Source organism: Mirounga angustirostris, unplaced genomic scaffold, assembly GCF_029215605.1.
Source record: "Mirounga angustirostris isolate CCGP_5_RB_7025 unplaced genomic scaffold, mMirAng1.0.hap1 SCAF_2, whole genome shotgun sequence".
NCBI lineage: Eukaryota > Metazoa > Chordata > Mammalia > Carnivora > Phocidae > Mirounga > Mirounga angustirostris.
The window spans coordinates 11,865,467-11,889,553 of record NW_026991710.1 but is presented as its reverse complement, the minus strand read 5'-3'; the positions used below and the strand labels follow the sequence as shown (position 1 = coordinate 11,889,553).

General features: G+C 37.2%; 1 protein-coding gene across 2 annotated transcripts in view; it reads left to right on the top strand.

Annotated features, from left to right (window-relative positions):
- The window catches only part of FBXL5 (F-box and leucine rich repeat protein 5), a 47,420-nt gene that overhangs the window by 1,941 nt on the left and 21,392 nt on the right, over nt 1-24,087 (top strand). Inside the window, exons 1-8 of one of the 2 annotated variants that reach the window (XM_045881457.3) lie at nt 623-770; nt 8,584-8,799; nt 11,437-11,532; nt 13,079-13,265; nt 16,171-16,353; nt 19,213-19,338; nt 23,106-23,254; nt 23,833-23,915. In XM_045881457.3, coding sequence (XP_045737413.1) covers nt 8,665-8,799; nt 11,437-11,532; nt 13,079-13,265; nt 16,171-16,353; nt 19,213-19,338; nt 23,106-23,254; nt 23,833-23,915 — 959 coding nt within the window. In that variant the 5' untranslated portion in view covers nt 623-770; nt 8,584-8,664. Of the gene's footprint in view, nt 1-622; nt 771-8,583; nt 8,800-11,436; nt 11,533-13,078; nt 13,266-16,170; nt 16,354-19,212; nt 19,339-23,105; nt 23,255-23,832; nt 23,916-24,087 lie in introns of those variants that run through there. The other variant, XM_045881456.3, reaches the window with a different exon arrangement.

Sequence of the window (24,087 nt, the reverse complement as noted above, 5' to 3'; positions counted from 1 at the left end):
GTGTCACCCTTTTATTTAGTTATGTGATAGACGAACCAGCCTCATACAGTGCCATTTTAAAAAACAATACGTGGGATGCCTGGGTGGCTCAGTCGTTAAGCGTCTGCCTTCGGCTCAGGTCGTGATCCCAGGGTTTTGGGATCCAGCCCCATGTCAGGCTCCCTGCTCAGTGGGAGGCCTGCCTCTCCCTCTCACTCCCCCTGCTTGTGTTCCCTTTCTTGCGGTCTCTCTCTCTGTCAAATAAATAAATTAAAATATAAAAATAAATAAATAAAAACAATACCTGAGTCTTCTTTTTAGTAAATGTTTCCTCTTGCAGTAATTAAGAAAGAAATTTCAGTTTGACATAGCATAAGTCAAAATTATCACTAATTCTTAATTATCACTAATTCTTAATTATAGTTAATGAGGTTGTTGTATATATTCATCAAGGAGATTAAAAGTCCAGTTTTCCAAACTGTGGATCAGAGACCAAGGTGATTTAGGGGAAAAAGAAAATGTATAGGAATTTTACATCCAGATTTCTTCTTGATACTAATAGCTTGTGGAAATCTCTCCTAGGATGTCCTTTGGGAGCTAGGGTGGAGAAATAAGTGTTAAATGCTGGCTGAATAATCTTAAAGGACTATTTTTTAAATTCATTTGTCATCTCAAGTTTTGCCTTCACCATCTTTCGGTTGTAAAGACCATGGATATTCAACCCAAATAGCCTACAGTAGAACTTCATAAAATGAGAACTAGTTTTGGTATTCAAACTAAAAAGATACAAGGTATGTTTTTTCACTTTATTCTAAGTGTTGACTCTGAATGTCCAGTAATTGTAAAGTGGTCAGTTTTCTTTCCAGTATCAAACTTTTCAAGTACAATATATTTTAGAAGCATCCATGTATTTACTAGCATCAGCTCAATCATTTATATGCTTAGATTAGTTTACTTAGAATAATTTATTCTTGTAGGCCATTTTATTTTTTTAATTTAATGTTTTTTTAAAGATTTATTTGTTTATTTATTTGACAGAGACACAGTGAGAGAGGGAACACAAGCAGGGGGAGTGGGACAGGGAGAAGCAGGCTTCCCGTGGAGCAGGGAGCCCGATGTGGGGCTCAATCCCAGGACCCTGAGATCATGAACCGAGCTGAAGGCAGATGCTCAACGATTGAGCCACCCAGGCGCCCCTCTTGTAGGCCATTTTAAATATTGCTGTGTAATACCTAATTTAATCCTTTGCTCTCGGATTTCGTCTTATATAAAGCTTTATGGAAAGATTTTTCGCTGTTACCCGAACAGTCCTTGGAGGTAGGTAAAGGAAGGGGTATTTCAGTTTATTAGCTGGGGACTTGTAGGCCTAGATTAGCTAGACCCAGTTTACATCAGCAGTTAGTTATAGATCCAGATGGAAACCCAAGTCAGGATCTTGATTTCTAGTTTAATTTTCTTTGTATGAAACCAGAGTAGTTTCGGAAAAATTTCTTTGGTTAACCGTCTGTTAAGAAATCTTTTTCTAATTCACTGACCTTCCAAATTGGGATGATTTTAATGAACATTTCATTGGATGACATCCTTTTTCCAGTTTACTCCAATTCTTCAGTCTTTCCTCTTGTCCTCAAAATTAATTCTGCCAGTAAGTGTGGAGTCTATAGTGTCTGTCGGCCCTGTGTTGTATCAGTAGCTTGCATTGGCGATGCGAGATGTGGAATTTACAATCTTGTATTTGTGCTAAGGTGGAAATCCAAATGCAGTATAGTGGGACGGAGGGAAGTGTACAGTTAGGTGTACATTAAAGTGTCAGGAGTGGTCTTAACGATCTTGAGCTGAGTTCTGAGAATAAAGTAGGTGGTGGTTTTAAGGATGTGTATAATACAGAGATTCCTAGACTTATATATAAGCCAGTTATAAAAGTTTAAAGTGGTGGAGGCTTTTATGGAGTGCCCAAGTTTTTCAGGTAAGGATATTAAAAGTGCCATTTGGCTATCATTTTTTTTTTTTTTTAAAGACTTTATTTTTTTGACAGAGAGAGAGACAGCGAGAGAGGGAACACAAGCAGGGGGAGGGGGGAGAGGGAGAAGCAGGCTTCCCGCAGAGCAGGGAGCCCGACGCGGGGCTCGATCCCAGGACCCTGGGATCATGACCTGAGCCGAAGGCAGACGCTTAGTGACTGAGCCACCCAGGCGCCCCTTGGCTATCATTTTATAAATAAAGGACATTTTATGACAGAAGTTTAGGAGGGAAATAAGCTCATAATAATTGGAATAGATTATTTTAAAAAATTGAACAAGTATAGCTTTATGAAGACTTTAGTTTTCCTTTTTATCCTCTTTCTGCATACTTAGAAAAACTCTTGTTGACAGGCATTGGGAAGGTTGGTTTATTAGAGAGAATACTGAATTGAAAACTAGGAGAGGAAGGAAAAGGGAATTTAATGAGTTCTTACTACATGCTTACGTTATTTCTTTCAATCCTCACAAGAGCCCCATGAGACAAGTATTATCCATCATTTAAAGATGGGGAAACAGACTTACTTGTTAAGTAACTTACCCAACTCAACTAGTAATTAAGAGAGCCTGAATTTTAATTATAGGATCCCCCCCCCACTTCCGAAGCCCATGTTTTTTTGTATTACCTTACTGGTTCTGCTGCTTATTACTTGTTACATGATTTTATTCAGAACATTTCACCTTTGGGCCATAGTTGTTTTCTATCTGTATAGTTAGTTTGACCAGACAGTTAATTGAGGTTTCTTTATTGAGTATAAACCTTCCTTGATTGAATCAAAGCATTGTTTGGCTGAGTAGATAAAAAGTAAAATTTATTTGGGGCAATAGTGTTTGGGTTTTTGTTGTACTATTTTTCATATCTGTTTAATCTATTTAGTCTTCAAGTCGCACAATTTTTTGAGTCAGTTTGAAGCCAGGCTGTAAGATTTTAGGTTGTAGAGTGTCTGAGACAGAAAGTTAGTTATAAATCTTTTTTAAAATACAGGAGATACCATGTCACTGTTTGTTACTATTTGTTATGTGTCCTGTTCTATATAGGTTCATTTTTGAGTTTGCCAACCATTAGAGTATACAAGTTTATAGGTCATTTGGGAACTTTTATATCCTGTAGCAGAGTGTTTTTCATAGTGTGTCCTATAATCCTTTAGTGGGTCATGAAATCAATTTTGTGGGTCAGAAACAGGGTTTAAAAAATGAAATGGAAGAGTAAATATTAGAGTACATCACAGGGTAGAGAGGGAAATATTGTTTCTGAAATTTGTTTGAAGTAGCTGTGATATGTGTGTGTCTGGGTTGCACTGTATTTCAGACTAAAGGTCATGGTTAAATGTGTTTGAAAAACACTTTTTTGGAGTAGCCTTTCTCAACCACAGCCCTATTGACATTTTGGGCTAGATGATTTTTTCTGTGGCTGCTGTCCTGTGCAACGTAGGATGTTTAGCTGGATCCCTGGCTTTTACCCACTAGATGTCAGTAGCATTTCTGCAGTGGTAACAACCAAAAATGTCCTTGCCCATTAGTTCCTGGGGGGGAGGCACAGAACTGATCCTTGGTGAGAACTGTCGCTTAGAGCAAGCATTCTTTCTGACAATTTACTCTGTTGGATTGGAAGGATAGCTTTATGATTGGGACTAATATTGTATCTTGTGGAAAGAACATAAGTTTTAGACCTCTGGAGATTTGATCTGTGTTTTGTTGTCTACTGGTTGTATGGTTTTGGGCAAGTTATTTTTTTCCGAGCCTCATTTTTTCATCTATAAGATGGGAATTTTAATACCTACTTAATCTAAAAATACTTACTATAGTACATAGTGCATCATAGACTTCAATATGGTCAGAGATATTAGTGTCTAGGTTTATTTTTGTCTCGATCAAGTTTGTTTGAATAACTTTGTAGAAGTAAACAATTTTAAAAATTCATATAAACAAATTTTTAAAAAGTTAAATTGTATGTGCTCTGGTTATCTTTTAAATTTTTTTTTTTTTAAGATTTTATTTATTTATTTGAGAGAGAGAGAATGAGATAGAGAGAGCATGAGAGGGGGGAGGGTCAGAGGGAGAAGCAGACTCCCTGCTGAGCAGGGAGCCCGATGCGGGACTCGATCCCGGGACTCCAGGATCATGACCTGAGCCGAAGGCAGTCGCTTAACCAACTGAGCCACCCAGGCGCCCTGGTTATCTTTTAGCTGCTAAATTTACTGACTTTTAGGTACCAGGTTGAAACAGTTGCTCATTTCGAGTGGAGATAAAGTGATTTGGGTAGTATAAGGACTTTTTTTTTTTTTTTAATTTGAGAGAGAGAGAGAGAGAGAGCTTGAGCAGCAGGGAGAGGCAGAGGGAGAGGGAGAAGCAGACTCCCCGCTGAGCAGGGAGTGTGAGGCCAGACTCTATCCTAGGACCCTGCAGTCATGACCTGAGCTGAAGGCAGATGCTTTTTTTTTTTTTTTTAAAGATTTTATTTATTTCTTTGACAGAGAGAGACAGCGAGAGAGGGAACACAAGCAGGGGAAGTGGGAGAGGGAGAAGCAGGCTTCCCGTGGAGCAGGGAGCCCGATGCGGGGCTCGATCCCAGGACCCTGGGATCATGACCTGAGCCGAAGGCAGACGCTTAACGACTGAGCCACCCAGGCGCCCCATAAAGGCAGATGCTTAACCAACTGAGCCACCCAGGTATTCCAGTATAAGGGCTTTTTTTTTTTTTTTTTTTAGGATTTTTATTTATTTCAGGGTGCCTGGGTGCCTCATTCGTTAAGCGTCTGCCTTCAGCTCAGGTCATGATCCCAGGGTCCTGGGATCGAGCCCCGCATCGGGCTCCCTGCTCCACGGGAAGCCTGCTTCTCCCTCTCCCACTCCCCCTGCTTGTGTTCCCTCTCTCGCTGTGTCTCTCTCTCTAAGAAATAAATAAAATCTTTAAAAAAAAAAAAAAGATTTTTATTTATTTCTTTGACAGAGAGAGCACAAGCAGGGGGAGCGGCAGAGGGAAAAGTAGGCTCCCTGCTGAGCAGGGGGCCGATGCAGGGCTTGATCCCAGGAACCTGGGATCAGGACCTGAGCTGAAGGCAGATGCTTAACCGACTGAGCCACCCAGGCGCCCCAAGGACTTCTAATGATAGTTTTATTTGGGCTGACTATAAAAATAACAGAAAAACCCAAGTAGGGCTTAATATAGGTTATATTTTGTATTCTTCAGATATTATTAAATTATTACAAGAACCCTATTACATATTTAATATTATTAGCCGTATTTTACAGATGAAGAAACTGAGGTACAGAGCAATTTAGTGACTTGCTGACAGAGATGGATTCATACCTAAGCAATCTGGCTCCAGAGTCAGCACTTTTAGCTACTAAGCTGGATTGACTCTATGAATAATGTAGAATTCTTTTATACATCTAATTGGGTTCTCAATCTGTAGCATGAGCCTGGTCCTTATCTTAGCTTGTTATTAAATCTGAAGATTTTCTAACAATCCAGTGAGAATGTATGCAGAATTTCCTGCATGTCTTTTTTTTTTTTTTTAAGATTTTATTTATTTATTTTGACAGAGAGACAGAGAGGAACACAAGCAGAGGGAGTGGGAGAGGGAGAAGCAGGCTTCCCGTGGAGCAGGGAGCCCGATGCGGGGCTTGATCCCAGGACCCTGGGATCATGACCTGAGCCGAAGGCAGATGCTTAACGACTGAGCCACCCAGGCACCTCTGCATGTCTTTTAAAATGTTATTTTCCTTAAGTCATATGAGGGCATTATTTATTTTTTTGCCATGCTTTGGTTTTTGTTTTTTAAAAATTGTATAGCTGATACCATGTTTTCTTTAGATTTATTTCTTCTTTCTACTAAGACTTATTTTTAATTAAAAATTTAATTAAATAAAATTTAATTTTATTTAATATAAATAAAATGACCCATAATAGTATTTGCTGAGATGAGCCACTAGTAAATTTTATTGTGGTCTTGTGTAGCATTTCTTAGGATAAAATCTACAACATTGGTTTAACCAGATCTGTTCTGCCTGTTGTTTTTGTCTGGCTCAGGAGCTAAGAATGATTTTTACATTTTTAAATAGTTGGAGAAAATCAAAAGAATAATATTTTATGATACGTGAAAATTATATGAAATTCACATTTCTCTGTCCATAAATAAGGTTTTATTGGAACATAGCCATACTCATTCATAGACTGCTTTTATGCTACAGCAGCTAAATTAAATAGTTGCTACAGACAGTATGCCCTGTAGAACTTAAAATATTTGCTATCAGGCCCTTTACAGAAAAAGTTGCCAACCCCTGTTCTCGATAATTTACTTACTTACCCTGGCTGCTGTTTCTTGTATTACTTCCCTTCACTAGAGTGTAAGCTCCATAAAGACAGCGACTTTGTTTTGCTCACTGATGTATCTATCCCGAGTACCAGAAGCAGCCCAGCTTATAATAGCTGCTCATTAAATATTTGAATAAACAATGCATGAATTTATAAAAACGAATGATTAATTTTCAAAATGGTGAGAGCTAATATTTATTAAGCACCAATTCATTTTAATTTCACAGCAACCATGTAAATAAAGCACAGTGTTGTTCTTATTCTCATTTAGCACCAAGAAGAAAAACTAAGACATTGAAGGAGAAAAGTAACTTACCCAGGGTTACACAGCTAAGTAAATGATAGAACTGGGATTTGATCCTAGAGACTCTGGTCCAGATTCCTGTAAATGACTCTTAATACCTAATCCATAGTGTGTTTTCCATAAGATACTTGGTTAATTCTGCTCTGTATAGTGGAATAGTTCTGCTTTAGGAGTCCACCATCTTTTCTGATGCTTTGTCCTAAGCCTGCTACTCCTGCTGAGAACAGGCAATTAAGACAGCTTAGAATCTACTCCATTTTAAGGAATACTGGATCAGACTTGACAAACCAAGTCTAGAAGTGTGGTGTTAGTAGCTTCTTCCCCTCCATTTACGGTCTGTGTTTTTTTTTTTTTTAAAGATTTTATTTATTTATTTGAGAGAGAGAGAATGAGAGAGAGCACATGAGAGGCGGGAGGGTCAGAGGGAGAAGCAGACTCCCTGCCGAGCAGGGAGCCCGATGCGGGACTTGATCCAGGGACTCCAGGATCATGACCTGAGCTGAAGGCAGTTGCTTAACCAACTGAGCCACCCAGGCGCCCATGGTCTGTGTTTTTAATGTAATCAGATTTTCCCTCTTAAAATGAATTTTGAAACTTGAGTTGATATAATAGAAAGTAGATTTAATATGGCAATGGAAGTAATGGAGGATTTGAATATTATTTTGAGCTTTGATTTGAATCAAGTTTCTTGATAAGATATATGCATTTAAACATGAGAATTTAATTGCCATTAAATGTAAAAAATTAAAATTACATCTGAATAGTCATTTTCTTTGGTTGAATAGAATTAAAGAAAATGACCGTATATATATTTCTTTGTATTCATTGATTTGTAGCTTTCCTTCAAGTCCTTTTACTTTCTCATGTGCTGATGTACTAGGTTTCCATGTTGTACTATTACAATGCCTCTACCTCAGAAAAGTACATGAGTTCTTAAATAAGCTGCTGTTTATCCCATTTTTCTTTTCTTTTTTTTTTTTTTTTTTAAAGATTTTATTTATTTATTCATGAGAGACAGAGACAGAGAGAGGCAGAGGGAGAAGCAGGCTCCCAAGGAGCAGAGAGCCCGATGCGGGACTCGATCCCAGGACCCTGGGATCATGACCCGAGCCGAAGGCAGACGCTTAACCATCTGAGCCACCCAGGCGCCCCTTATCCCATTTTTCTTAAGGAAAAAACCCCAAAACCAGTTCCCCTGAAATCATCTAGTAATAGTCTTCTAATAACTCAATATTTTATAATTATTTCTGGAACAGATCAGACTCATCTTGATATTAAAGTTTAAACAAACTATAATAGAATATTTTTTTTTTTAAGATTTTATTTATTTGACAGAGAGAGACAACAGCAAGAGAGGGAACAAAAGCCCGGGGAGTGGGAGAGGGAGAAGCAGGCTTCCCGCAGAGCAGGGAGCCCGATGCGATCCCAGGACCCTGGGATCATGACCTGAGCTGAAGGCAAATGCTTAACAGACCGAGCCACCCAGGCGCCCCTAATGGAGTATTTTTTAATTTTTACATTGTAAAAGTAGTATAATAGCATAAAGAACATTTGAACAAAGATAAAAACACTTACAACGTCATCCTAACATAACTATTTTAAAATTTCATACAACTTTATAGAGTATCTGTATTTTTAGTATGTATATAGAGTAACAGAATTTTAGGTTTGGAGGGAGTCGGTCTAATCCCTTTTATTTAAAGAAATTATGTCATGTGTTGGTGCATGCATCATTTAACTGTATCATCAAGCCCTTCAGAATGCAAACCAGTATCTTGCTGACCTAGTGTACTTTTTATTACACCATTATAATTTGTTAATTTATGAATTTCCCGTATTTGTACTTGAACCAAGTGTAAGGGAGGTATTCTGCTATGTACAAAACTAAATAGGAATGCATTTGAATATTTTTTATTGGTGCATATTTACATATATTTATTATGTTTTTCTTTTAAAATTTTTTTCAGCTTTCTAAAACAAACTTTTCCAACAACAATGATTTCCGTGCTCTTCTGCAGTCTCTGTATGCTACTTTTAAGGAGTTCAAAATGCATGAGCAGATCGAAAACGAATACATTATTGGTTTGCTTCAACAACGCAGCCAGACCATTTATAATGTACATTCTGACAATAAACTCTCTGAGATGCTTAGCCTCTTTGAAAAGGGACTGAAGAATGTTAAGGTGAGTTACAAAAATGGGTATTTATCACAATTTGTGTCATTTGCTGGTATGTCAGCAAAAAGTGTTAGCATTTTATAGTAAATGATGTTATGTTATAGAAAAAATATTCTGATACTTGTTAAAGGCAGTAAGGAAGACTTTATTTGGGGGATTACTACATTGAGGTTTTGCAGTAGGGGTGAGAGATTGGACTCTCAACTCTGAATATATCAAGGATAGCTGAGGATTTATAGCCAAGGAGCAGAGTGGGGGTCAGGAAAATTACTAAGAGGAAACATCAAGGCTAGGGAGAATCTTGCTAGACTGACTCAAGAGGGTTTTTGCTGAAGGCAGACCAGGGTGATAAGATATTGAGAGTGGATAGATACTGAGGATGATCAGATGCCAAGGGTAGAGGGATTTTTGCTAAACTGACTCAGAATGACTTTAGCTAAAACTGGACTAAGTGGGCCAAGGACAGAGCTCAAGGTTGAGGCCTAGTTGAGAAGAGTGCTCAGAGGAGCCTGTCTCAGGTTGATGAGAATCTTTGTGAGTTACTTCTTCATTACCGTGTATAAAATTTTATAGTGAATGCTCCTCCCCAAATTAAAGTTGTTTTTGTAAGTTGAAATTTTAATTACCATAAAATTTTTACTTTCTGGTAATATTTACTCAACTCCTGAAAGAAAGCTATAATAAATGCAGTTATTGGTGACTAAAGTGACTAAAGGTGAGATTGAGTGAATACTTTTATTTTATAAATTCTATTTATTTAAAAATTGAATGTTAGCTGTAATGTTTACTGTCTTTCCTTTTTCCATATTTTAGGGTGCAGGGATTGTTAAACAGGACAAATTTTTTTTTTTTTAAAGATTTATTTATTTGAGAGAGAATGAGAGACAGAGAGCATGAGAGGGAGGAGGGTCAGAGGGAGAAGCAGACTCCCTGCCGAGCAGGGAGCCCGATGCGGGACTCGATCCCGGGACTCCAGGATCATGACCTGAGCCGAAGGCAGTCGCTTAACCAACTGAGCCACCCAGGCGCCCTAAACAGGACAATTTTCAATTGTAGAACATAGAATTAGCCATATTTGAGTGTAGTTTAGGATAATGATATAGAAAGATTTTCCTTTTAATTATATTTACATATTGTTAGAAATTTGAAATTTGATCTTCATTTACAGTCTCCCTTCTGGCTTGGTGAAACATGGACGTAAGTTGCAACTGTGTCAAACCACCACACACCTTTCACTTACAGATTTGTGTTCTAGAAAGACTTTTACAGCAAGGAGGAGGATGGGTTGAAGGGAAAGAAAAGACTGAAGCAGGAAGACTGTTCCCAAAAATATTGAAATAGTGTCTGGAAGAAGACACAGTAACTCCTTGGTGGAGAAGTGGGCAGTTGGGTGAGGGTAGGGTACTGGGTAGTGATGGAAGGGAGATTTACTTTTTATTGAATACTTCTTTGTACTCTTTCAGTTTTATATCATGTTCATGTATTCCTATTCAATAAAATGATTAAGATCTGAACTAAAGTAGTAGCCAGTGGAGATAGAGGGAAGGGGACAGACTTGAGAATTATATAGGACATAAAATTGATAGCATGTAGGGTGTGCATATAAAGGAAAAAGGAAAACAGAAAGAGAAAGGAAATAAGAATGAGAATTGAGCCTAAATTTCTAGGGAATATAGAAAAGGCTTGGGGAATAAAAAGATCCATTTTGGGCATGTTGAGTTTGAACTGCTTGTGCAGTCCAGGTGGGCATTTATTAATAGGAGGAGGTGTAGATGGGCTTCAGAATCAGAAGAGTAATTTGACTTGGAAAAGCAAATTTGATCATTCTTAGCATGTGAAGTGGAAATGGAAGCCACTTGGGATGCTTAGGGAAAATGTGTAAAATCTTCAGAGAATAGGACATTGGATGGAATATTGAGAAGCAGTTGAATAAATTAGTACAAAAAGGAGGAGACTACAGAAGACTCAGCAGGGATAAAATATTCCTATATTTTAAAAGTTTCATTATTTTGTAAAATTCCATGTTTTAAGTTGAGAGGGCTGATGTAGAAGTGATAGCTGTTACAGGGAGGAGATGGCATCTTAGTTCATGTGAGAAAACCTTTTAGCTGTTGTCCAGAATTAGACTGATTTACTTCAGGATGTCATGAGCCCCTTATCTTTGGAAGTATGTTGATACCTGGCCTTTTGAAGTAGACATGGTCTTCTCTCAGCGTAACGTAACAGACGTTGTGGATTGTGTAGTGGAGGGTACGCTGGATGAGTATGAAGGGACTCTGGTGATCGAGTCCACTAGGCTCTTGAGGACTGCTCAGACATAGATTAAGAAAACTGAAACAGAGAGATTATTATAAATGTATACATTAGAAATCAATAGAAGTTTTGAGCAAATACTTGCTATTTTTAGACTTTTTATGACATTTTGAAGTAAGAGATCACATTACTGAAAGAAATCAAGGTTCCTTTGCAAGATATTTTAAGGACATCTTTTATGCTTCAAAAAATACAGAGACCACTTTGCTATTTGTCAGTCTATTTTTTTCCTGAGGTTTTATGTTGTATTTTAAACTTACTTCCTATGATCAGTATAATATAAATAAGGAAGCAAAACTTATAGGATATAATTTTTTTTTACGTTTCTAGAATGAATGTGAGCAGTTAAATTATGCAAAACAGCTAAAAGAGAGATTGGAGGCTTTTACAAGAGATTTTCTTCCTCACATGAAAGAGGAAGAGGAGGTAAGCATAATTTTTTCTCCCTTATGATTTTGATTTATAAAATTTTTAAGATGTTGTTTTGCCTTTCATTCTTCAAAATAATGCATAGGAAGATAAGCCTCTGGTTCATTTTAGGAAAGGAAGAAAACCCCAAGAAAACATAAATTTTGTTACCTCAGAGAGGTTGTCACTGAATCAATGATTTAATTCATTTGCTCAACTAATATTTATTTTATTATTATGTAGATGGCACTGTATTGAATGTTAATAGCTTTTTATGTTACCTTAATATCTTAGAACCTTTAGAGGATTCTTGAAACTTTTTATTTATTTATTTATTTATTTTAATTTTTAATCTTTTTTTTTTTTTTAAGATTTTATTTATTTGAGAGAGAGAATGAGAGAGTCAGAGGGAGAAGCAGGGAGCCCGATGCGGGACTTGATCCCGGGACTCCAGGATCATGACCTGAGCCGAAGGCAGTCACTTAACCAGCTGAACCACCCAGGCGCCCCTCTTGAAACTTTTTAATGTTTTGTGTATTTTCATGCTAAGCTTAAAGAATTTTTAGTGTTCTTTTTTTTTTTTTGGTAGGGGATTTTGGTAATCAAATGGTAGTGTTAAACTTAACCAATTTTATTCCTAGTACACATGTATTAGGATATCACTGAGTGGATGAGCAAAAGATTTTCCCATTCTCTTCTTTCTCTAAAAGTGGGGTGAATATTAGGATTAGGGTAAAGAATAGAAAAATTATTTTATGAGGAACTGGATTCTTGTTTAGTTGTTAATCAGTTACTGTGATGATTATCACCTATGGCTTCACCTTATAATCAGATCTGTATTTAAAAAAACAAAACCAAACCCCACATTTCAGCTCTTTCCAAACTGATTAAATCAGAGATACTGGCCTAGATATATTTGAAAGGTCCCCAAGTCATTGTAATATGAAACCAGCATTGAAGCCACTGAGTTACTCGAGTAGTGTTTCTTAACCTGTGATGCACATCAAAATTATCTGTGGAACCAAAAAAAAAAAAAAACAGAAGACAACTGTGCCTTCATTTCTTAAAGATTCTAATTCTATAAATTGGAGGTTGGGACTAAGCATCTGTTTCAAAGAAGAAATGTAGATAGTTCAAGGTCTCAGTAGAGCTCTGAGTTTTAGGGTTCTTAGTACACTGGGTACCTTTCTACCTTTCTTATATGATTTAGAGGTCCTACTGAGGTAGAGTTCAGTTGCTGGAGTAGCAAAAGGCAGTTAACTGACGTAAATGTCTAACCATATGAGACTGCTTAAGAGTGTTTGACAGCTTTGCACAGGAAAACCTTCTGCTTCTGATGCTTTTTAGTTACTTGGGATTTATTAGCCAGAGAAGCCATAGAAAGAAGGGTCTTTTTGGTGATATTTTTCTCTACACTTTTTTGGATAAGCTGACTTGGTGGCAACAACCAAAATTTTTCTCTCTTGGAAATACAGGGTCATAATACTACAATTGAGCCATTAATTCAAAGGTGTAGGGTAAACAAAACTAGTTAAGCATCTTTCCTTATGAATGTTTCATTTAGGTTTTTCAGCCAATGTTAATGGAATATTTTACCTATGAAGAGCTTAAGGATATTAAGAAGAAAGTGATTGCACAACACTGCTCTCAGAAGGACACCGCGGAACTCCTTAGAGGTCTTAGCCTGTGGAATCAAGCTGAGGAGCGACAGAAGTTTTTTAAATATTGTGTGGATGAAAAGTCAGATAAAGGTGAGATTCATATGTTTAGATAGTGAGTGATTAAGTTCTGAAGCCGTTTGCATCTTGTTGATAAGAACTTTAGGTTTTGTTTGAAGACTAATTTAAGCCATTTCTTTTTTTTTTTTTTTTAAGATGTTTTTATTTATTTATTTGACAGAGAGAGACACAGTGAGAGAGGGAACACAAGCAGGGGGAGTGCGACAGGGAGAAGCAGGCTTCCTGCCGAGCAGGGAGCCCGATGCGGGGCTTGATCCCAGGACCCTGGGATCATGACCCGAGCTGAAGGAGACGCTTAACGACTGAGCCACCCAGGCACCCCGCCATTTATTTTCTTTTTTTTTTTTTTATTTATTTGACAGAGAGAGCAACAGCCAGAGAGGGAACACAAGCTGGGGGAGTGGAAGAGGGAGAAGCAGGCTTCCCGCAGAGCAGGGAGCCTGATGCGGGGCTCGATCCCAGGACCCTGGGATCATGACCTGAGCCGAAGGCAGATGCTTAATGACTGAGCCACCCAGGCGCCCCTAAGCCATTTATTTTCAAGTGTACATTTAATTGAAGACAGTAATTTCTTTTTTTTTTTTTTAAAGATTTTATTTATTTGAGAGAGAACAAGCGATGGGGAGGGACACAGTGTGGGGGGGCGGGAAAAGAGAGAGAGAGAGAAGCAGAATCCCCGCTGATCAGGAAGCCTGATGGGGGGCTCAATCCCAGGCCCCTGAGCTGAAGGCTGACGCTTAACCAACTGAGCCACCCAGGCGCCCCGAAGACCGTGGTGTCTAAAAATTTGGTGTGATTTATGATAATTTAACATCCCATATGCAATGTAGTGTTGGGCCACGTGCAGTATAGTGTTTCTTAAAGGAACTTATGTAGTAATAATAATAATTATTATTTTTTTGGTCAATCAGAATTATTGAATGCTATCATATACAGAGCACTTTTGCAGTATCATCCAACTTTCCTTTTTTTTCCCCTCCCATCATCCAGCTTACTGAGCTCCATTGACCATAGTGACTGATTTTATCTTTTCTTGTTTTTTTCCATCAGTCTTTAAAGTCAATTATGCTTATAGCTTTATTTCCATCCTTTTCCTTCTCTTAGCTTATATCCAGTAATACACGGGAGCAAGTATGAGAGGCATTGTTTTTCTCTGTACAGTTACTTTGAGAAAACAAATGAGAAATGCAAATAAAGTATGCTTGCCTTTTTTTCTTCATAGACTACTTCCTCATATTTATTATTGATCTTTGATAGCTTTGCCTTTTAAAACATCATTAAAGAAAATTGGCATCCTCAGGCTAGTAAAAATTTCTTTTCTGCTTCTAGATGGGCAGTATCAGTGACATTCCTCTTAAAATAGCTTAAAATTCTTTGAAATTGGTCCTTTTCTCTTCATTTAACAAAGTAGGTGAGATGCATGTTGAAACAAAAATGTTTTTATAGGTGAACCTATAATTAAACCCATAAAGCTTGTGTGCTCACTCTGAAATGCAGCTTGTGCCTTAGACACCAAGCCAAGACCTGTTGTGTCTAGTTTAATTGTAATTGTAACATGGGATTTAAAAGCATCACACTTACTACATTTAGTTTTCCCACTCCTTCAAAGCAAATTATAGCTGTATTATGATTAAATATTTGCCATTTGAAAAGGGTTAGGTTAAAGTAATTTGATCAGGGGCGCCTGGATGGCTCAGATGGTTAAGCGGCTGCCTTCGGCTCAGGTCATGATCCCAGGGTCCTGGGATCGAGTCCTGCATCGGGCTCCTGACTCAGCGGGGAGTCTGCTTCTTCCTCTCCCTCTGCCGCTCCCACTGCTCATGCTCGCTCGCTCTCTGTATCTCTGTGTCTCAAATGAATAAATAAAATCTTTAAAAAAAAAAAAAAAGTAATTTGATCATAGCATTTCTGTATTTAAGTTGCTTTGTGAGGGCAAATCAAAATATACAGTGTACCTCAAATTCTTTGCAGTCCTTATTGATGAATCTCTTGTAGTTTGTAGTCTGTATTGTAGCACTTCATTTGCATTTTTTGGAAAATTGCTAATGAAGTAATTCATTATAGGAAATTGGACATTCAATGACTTTTTTTTTTAAGATTTTATTTATTTGACAGAGAGACATAGTGAGAGAGGAAACACAAGCAGGGGGAATGGGAGAGGGAGAAGCAGGCTTCCCACCGAGCAGGGAGCCTGATGCGGGGCTCGATCCCAGGACCCTGGAACCATGACCTGAGCCCAAGGCAGACGCTTAATGACTGAGCCACCCAGGTGCCCCTCAATGACTGTTTTTTAAAATAATTGCTGACAAAAGACTGCTGATAAATGTACACCAACATTAGAAATGTTTACATGGTCTCAGCTGGCTCACAAATAGTAGTGGGTTTGGCCACCTGTGGTTACAGAAGTTAGATTTCACAGACCTCTTATACCAAATGTGAAAATCAGAGAGGGAGCACAAGGAAAATATTGACAGGAGTCCTAATACATGAATGGAATGTGTTGTGAGATTTGTGTGTGTCATTAAAAATGCCTTGGAGATCTCATAATCTGGCCGACTCTACACTTGAAGCTGTATAACCTGCTGGGTTCCTTTTTCAAATGATGCTTCTTATGCTACAAAGTGAGTATTGTTTTTTCTGTGACGCCTTTGTAAGAGGGAGTCAATTCTGTATTCATTATTGTAGCTCCCACTGATGAAGTATGATTTGGGCCATGATAGTTTAACCCTACGGGTTCTTAACAAGTTGAACATCCCCATGTTACCACTAATCCATGTTACTTCCTTTTCACATCTTGAAAGCAGGAAGGAGTGGACTTTAGGCACTGGATTTTATTTATAGAAATGTGATTGTAATTTCTTACTGCATTTGTTCTTACAGCCTTTAATGTTAAAGTTTTTCTTTTCTTTTATTTCAGAAGCGGAAGTGTCAGAACAATCCACAGGTATAACCCATCTTCCTCCTGAGGTAATGCTGTCAATTTTCAGTTATCTTAATCCTCAAGAATTGTGTCGATGCAGTCAAGTAAGCACTAAATGGTCTCAGCTCGCAAAAACTGGATCGCTTTGGAAACATCTTTACCCTGTTCATTGGGCTAGAGGTAGGTAAATGAGACTTTTAGTTTGTTTTAAAAATTACTTCAGTCTATTTTTTAAAATGATTACTTGTAGACATTAATAAGCAGAGTCAGGGAGGGAAATTCTGAGAGGTCAACCAAAAAGTAGATTTCACAGTTAGATGATGTGTTTTTTGTAAACACTTTTGAAAAACTAGCAATGCTGAAGTATTCGTGGGTGATTTATGTGATGTGCGCAATTTCTTTTAAGATAATTAAGAAAAAAATAGGGGAGAGAATGCAAAATAATTGGCAAAATGTTGATAATTGTTGAAGATAAGTGATGAGGTCATGGGTATTCATTATGCTACTTATTAAATGCTACGTCTACTTTTGCCTGTATTTGGAGTTAAAATGAAATTAATAGGTTGTCAGAACAGCTTTAAATAATTAGATTATTTCAAAATATAGAATAAATTCTTTTTTTTTTTTTTTTAAAGATTTTATTTATTTATTTGACAGAGACACAGCGAGAGAGGGAACACAAGCAGGGGGAGTGGGAGAGGGAGAAGCAGGCTTCCCGTAGAGCAGGGAGCCCGATGCGGGGCTCGATCCCAGGACCCTGGGATCATGACCTGAGCTGAAGGCAGTCGCTTAACCAACTGAGCCACCCAGGCACCCAAAAATATAGAATAAATTCTATAAAATTTAAAGATGGGCACCATTATGGCTGCCTTGGTAGTGGCTCAAAATAACTGAATCTGTTTTGTCTTTAGCATTTTTTTTGTGATTGGTAATGCCTCATTCTAAATCACAATTTCATATTTATTTCATTGTGGTAAGTTACTTTTACATGTAAACAAAGAAAATTTCCTTTTCATGAGCATATAGTACAGTCATGGAGTAAAAGCAAGTAATATGGCATACATTTTTCTATATGAAACTGAATTAAAAGTTTCTTCTAAGTGACTGTTTTAACTTCACATTTAAAATAAATGTTTTTGTTTTCTATAATTGGTCAGTTTGACATGGAGATATATATTTCTCACATAATTAAATTATAAATTGAATTTAAAAAATTAATTTTTATGTTAATATATAGCACCCTTAAAATAGCTGTTGTTAGATATTTATTTTTTGAGCAAAGCTATTTGAAGTATTGGGTAGACTTATTAAATGATTAGAATTTATGTAGAATAAATTTTCCTATTGTAGTAAAATGAAACATTGAGAAGGCAAATATGGATATATTTAATACTTTTTTGTTTAGCGATATTTTTAATTATTAATAACTAATTAATAGGGATTAATACATAATTAGGTACTCTTTGATGTAAAGATCAAATGTAAAAATGCTGTACAAGACTTCTGTGACCTTAACCAGATCTTGGAGTCAGACGCGCTACCGTTGTGTGGCGAGGTCGGCCAACCTTAACCAGATCTTAACTGCTTCTCTTTTTTGTTTTTTATATGTTTAAACAAAAAGTGTCAATAAAATCTTTTTTTTTTTTAATTTATTTATGGTGTTTGTTTTCTTTTTTTTTTTTTTTTTTAATTTTTTAAAATGTTTTATTTATTCATGAGAGACAGAGAGAGAGAGAGAGGCAGAGGGAGAAGCAGGCTTCCCGCCGAGCAGAGAGCCCGATGCGGGACTCGATCCCAGGACCCTGGGATCATGACCTGAGCCGAAGGCAGACGCTTAACCGACTGAGCCACCCAGGCGTCCCTATGGTGCTTGTTTCTGGTGACTCTCAGTCAGAATTTATTTTACCACCATCCAGGGAACATTTTGAAATGTCTGTGAAGACATTTTTGTTTGTCCCATTTTGGGGGATTTTACAAGCCTCCAGTGAGTAGAGGCCAGGGTTGCTGCTAAATACTGTACTTCAGTGCACAGTACAGCTCCCCACAGCAAAGAATTACCCAGCCCGGAATGTCAGTACTGTTAAGACTGAGAAATTGTAGGGGCGCCTGGGTGGCTCGGTCGGTTAAGCGACTGCCTTCGGCTCAGGTCATGATCCTGGAGTCCCGGGATCGAGCCCCGCATCGGGCTCCCTGCTCAGTGGAGAGTCTGCTTCTCCCTCTGACCCTCCTCCCTCTCATGCTCTCTGTCTCTCATTCTCTCTCTCTCAAATAAATAAAATCTTAAAAAAAAAAAAAAAAAGACTGAGAAATTGTAATTTAGATTTAATACTAAGAGTTCAATAAATTAATTCCACATTGTCTCTCACTTCACAATTGTGTAATTTAATTGCAGTATATTCTCCAGGATCTTTAAATTTATGATTTAGGGTGGGAGGATGGGTTAGCCTGGTGGTGGGTATTGAGGAGGGCACATTCTGCATGGAGCACTGGGTGTTATGCACAAACAATGAATCATGGAACACTTCATCTAGAACTAATGATGTAATGTATGGGGATTAACATAAGAATAAAACAAAAATAAATATAAAAAAAATTTATGATTTAGCTTTACCTTAATCTTTCCCCTTTGACTATGTTCCTACCTATTGCTGAATTGCTGACTATTCACTACTGAGCAGAAAGTCTTTGCTTACTTTTGTTTATTAGCTATCATCATTTGGAGGGTATTGCTGGTGCCAATGTGAAGCCACAGTAGGGGAAAAAGGTTAAGTTCTTTTCAGTGATTTCTAAAATTGCATGTAGGACTATTGATAATTACTTTTCATAATTCTTTTTTGTATGTCTGAAATTCCTTTGCATATTAAGTGTAATTTTTAAACCATAATTGAACATTTCTAACAATTGCTGGCCCATTGCTTAGAGCTCAGGTATTTCCTGTGTGCAGAGATTTTTATTGTAAAGAGGTAATTTTTTTTTTTTTTTTGGTAATGGTAGCCAGTCTAATCTTATTTTGTTCCTCTTTATTTATTTGTTGAGTAGGTGACTGGTATAGTGGTCCAGCAACTGAACTTGATACTGAACCTGATGAGGAATGGGTGAAAAACAGAAAAGATGAAAGTCGTGCTTTTCAGGAGTGGGATGAAGATGCTGATATAGATGAATCTGGTAAGCTGTGTTTGGAATTAAAATTAGTACATGGTTCTTTAGTAATTAATATTATATTTAACAGTTAAGTGCTTATAAATTATTAGGTGTTAAGATTACAATTCTAAACAAATTGGAGTTTATAAGCCTGGTACTTTGTAAAACTTTTTTTTTTTTTTAAAGATTTATTTATTTATTTGACAGAGACACAGTGAGAGAGGGAACACAAGCAGGGGGTAGTGGGAGAGGGAGAAGCAGGCTTCCCGCAGAGCAGGGAGACCCATGCGGGGCTCGATCCCAGGACTCTGGGATCATGACCTGAGCCGAAGGCAGATACTTAACAACTGAGCCACCCAGGCACCCCAACTTCGTAAAATTTGAAAGAATAATAAACAAATTTAAAATTTATTCTGTTTAAGTATATATAGGGTTATTTCCCATCTGTTTTTATATTTTAATGCTTAAATCAAAAAATAATCTTTGTTCTCCTTATTAAAGTAATGTACATTCATTATAGCACTTTGCGGTTTACAGTGTGTTTTTTAGGACCATTTTATTTGATCAGTTCAGCAATATTTATTGAGTCATTGTGGCCCAGAGGAAGGAGCCACGAAGCTGTTGAATCTGTTTATTCATTTGTAAACAGTCATACCACTTGCCTCACAATGTTGTTGTGGAATTAAGAAGTAATGTATATATGAAAATTCTCCGTAAATGACGAGGGATTATAATAACTAGTGTAGCTGTTCTGTAAGCACTGTGGGAGAATTGAAGGGTGACTAAGACTTTATCCCTACCCTTAAAGAACTCATATGGGAGAGAATTTAGGATAGGTAATTCTTTTTTTTTTTTAAGATTTTATTTATTTGACAAAGAGAGACACAGCGAGAGAGGGAACACAAGCAGGGGGAGTGGGAGAGGGAGAAGCAGGCTTCCCGCTGAGCAGGGAGCCCGATGCGGGGCTTGATTCCAGGACCCTGGGATCCTGACCTGAGCTGAAGGCAGATGCTTAATGACTGAGCCACCCAGGCGCTCCTAGAATAGGTAATTGTTAATTCAAGGTGTATAATAAAAAATGCCACAATAGAGGTGCAGAAAGACACTATTTGGGAGTGTGGAGGAGGGAGATACAAGTTCTTAGATACTGTTCTAGGAAATAATTACTAAAAGATGGTGAAATCATGAAAAAAAAACCCAACAGATAAGATATTCTAATACCTGGTAAAACTGAAACTGTAGGGAATTTTTATTTATAACTTGCCCACTTAAAAAATACTAAGCTGGGGGCGCCTTGGTGGTACAGTCGGCTAAGCTTCTGACTCTTGGTTTCTGCTCAGGTGGTGATCTCAGGGTTGTGGGATCCAGCCCCGTGTCAGGCTCTGTGCTCAGCGGGGAGTCTGCTTGAGTTTCTCTCCCTCTCCCCGCACCAAAATAAATAAATAAATCTTAAAAAATAGTAAGCTGGTTTGGCAAAAGAACTAAACACGTGGAAAAAGAGGAGTATAAATATAAAGATTATTATTTCAGTACAACTTCTGTGAAATGAAGTCACCGCATTGTGTTATAGTTTTGAACATTTAGAGGATGCTACATAAGGAAAAGGTCTGTTCCAGGTAGATTTGGTGATATGCTTACCCTGTGGCAAGAACTTTCTTGGGCATGAGGTTAATAGTGAAGGATATAGGAAAAAAAAAATTCTTGGCCTTAAAATTTGGAGAGGGGAGGGGCGCCTGGGTGGCTCATTCAGTTAAGCATCTCCCTTTGGCACAGGTCATGATCTCAGGGTCCTGGGATCCAGCCCCACATTGGGCTCCTTGCTCAGCCAGGAATCTGCTTCTTCCTCACTTGTCTCCCTCTGCCCCTCCACCTGCTTTTTAACACCCTCTCTCTCACTCTCTCTCAAATAAATAAAATCTAAAAAAAAAAAAATTTTTTTTTGGAGAGGGGAGATAAACAAACCCAGGCAAAATATATATGCTATATTGGATAGTGTCAAGTGCCACGGAGAAAAATGAAGTGCCAGGAAGAGAGGAAAGAAATTTAAATTTTAAGTAGGGTGATTAGTTAAGGTCCTCTGAGAAATCTGAGTAAAACCCATGTGAGTTTTAAAGTCTTTACCAAACTTAGTGTATTTGTGTCAACGCTTGAGGATAGCCAAAGAATGCTTATCAATAAGATTCACATTGAAGGTAAACGTTAAGGCTGTAATGATTGAGCCTTGTTAAGGTAATACATGTGTTCAGCTGTTTGGTGTATCTAAGACTAAACTTTGGATCTACAAACTGTGTTTTATGTTAGTGCTTTTTTAGTTTAGTTGTCTTTACTAGTCTTGCAGGAAGATATTGTTCTTCGTAGGATGTTTAATTTCTTTCTTTTTTTTTTTTTTTTTAAGGATTTCACAGTAAATAATACAGATTTAGATAGAGAGGACCACAGAAACAAAAGAATTATTTGGGAATAAAATTATAGTAGAATAAATAGGGTTTGCTAAAAGTCATTTTTATCTCTGCACTTCACACATATGTCTAACTAAACAAGAAATTTAAAGATTTTATTTATTTATTCATAAGAGACAGAGAGAGAGAGGCAGAGTGAGAAGCAGGCTCCCTACTGAGCTGGGAGCCCGATGCGGGACTCGATCCCAGGACCCTGGGATCATGACCCGAACCGAAGGTAGATGTTTAACCATCTGAGCCACCCAGGCACCCTAAACAAGAAATTTAGGTAAATCTGTAAATATGGAACCATTAGTCACAAATTCAGAATTTTTCTTTTCATATTTCATTTCTTAGCCACACTCAGTTTTATTTTAAATGAGACTGTCTTAAAAATGATACTTTCTTAATTTATTCTGTTAAACTATTTTATGTTTAGAGACATTCAGATTAGGTCTTTAGGTAAGCATAATAATAATAGTGTCCTGAGAAAGGTGATACAATTATTAATTCATTCTTTTTAGTGTAGTTGGTGTATTTTTTTCCCTTATATCAAATTGGAGTTTGTAGTGTTTTTGTTGTGTTGGTTGTTAACAGGGTGGCATCCTATTGTAAACATCTAAGCTCTACAGAAGTTATTAAGCAAAAATCAAAAGCCATGCTTCTTAAAAATTCTAAGGTACTTTTGTTTGATTCGTTATGACCAGGCTCACTCAATTGTTTTAAATCCCTTTTAGCTCTGTGTACCTTTTATTTCTCTAAAATAACAAATGATACTTTTTATCATAGTCATTTTTCTTTTAACATCCTGTATTTTCTTGAAGAGCTTCTAGTATTCTTTTAAATATTCAGTTTTTTTTCCAAAACTTTTTCAAGTTCCTGAAACTGGAGTTATTTTTCTCTCTCTGCTATACTTCCTAATCACCTTCAACCTTGAAGCAAGTGAAAAAAAAATCTTCCCTTCATTCTCATTATAAACTTTTTTTTTCCTTTTGTCTCTTTTTAGTTGATGTCAGACGTGTTAAATATTAAGTTCTGGTGAGTGAGACCTTGTCCATTGAGGTTGCTTTGCATACATAAGGGAGTTTAAGAATAGCATAAAGTATTAAAAAAAGAGAGAGAGACAGAGGGAGAGGGAAAAGGCGGCGCCTGACTCTTGATCATAGCTTGGGTCTTGATTTCAGGGTCATGTGTTCAAGCCCTGCGTTGGGCTCTGCACTGGACATGGAGCCTACTTTAAAAAAAAAAAAGAATAGCAAAAAACATTTCATATTTAATGACTTGGTGATTCCTTGAGTAGCCTAGTTATAATTAGTGGTATCAAATTCTTAGATTTTTGAATTCATTTTACAGAAGAGTCTGCAGAGGAATCGATTGCTATCAGCATTGCACAAATGGAAAAACGTTTACTTCATGGCTTAATTCATAACATTCTGCCATATGTTGGAACTTCAGTAAAAACTATAGTATTAGCATACAGCTCTGCAGTTTCCAGCAAAATGGTATGTATAAGTTAGCACTAGTTTGGGTATTAAGAAAAAATAGCAGTGATCTAAATTTGTTTTACTTATTTCTGAATTTAATGAAGGAAAAAAAAAAAGCTGTTTACCCATGAGAGTGTCTTCCCAAAGGCAGGCATGCACTGCTAACTTTTCATGCTATTTAATTTCAGTTTTCATAGTAATTTTGGTATAGGTACTGTCTACACGTTATAGAAAAGGAAACAGACTAGGAGACAAACAATTTATTCAGTTTCACAGATACTAAGTTAAGTGATGAAACCCAGTTTTTATGATTCCTTATATGTAAGGCTTGGTAAAACAGGCAAGTGAGATTAAATTAACTGTTTTACAAGTCTGTCTTGTAATGTCCTACATTAGAATCTCATTGGGTATTCCTTAAAAATGTAAATTTCCTGGGTCTAATCTCATGGTTATTAAAACAGATTCTCCAGAGTTTGAGTCCAGAATATAGTAAAACAGAATTGAAGTGATGTTTACATGCCCAAAAGCTTGAGAACCACTGGCTTATGTTATTTACTAAAAGTTGTATCTTTCTTAATCCACCCTCCCCACCTTAGGTTAGGCAGATATTAGAACTTTGTCCTAACTTGGAGCATCTGGATCTGACCCAGACTGACATTTCAGATTCTGCGTTTGACAGGTTAGTTATTTTTGAATATTTCAGTATTATAATTTATTTCTACCTATGAATTAGTAGAATTGTTCTGTAGTTCGTTTCCATAATTACAGTTTAATTGTATTATTTTTTTTACTTTCAGATCTCAGTCATGTATGACTATAACTTGATAATACCCTCCAGTTCTTTGCTTCTT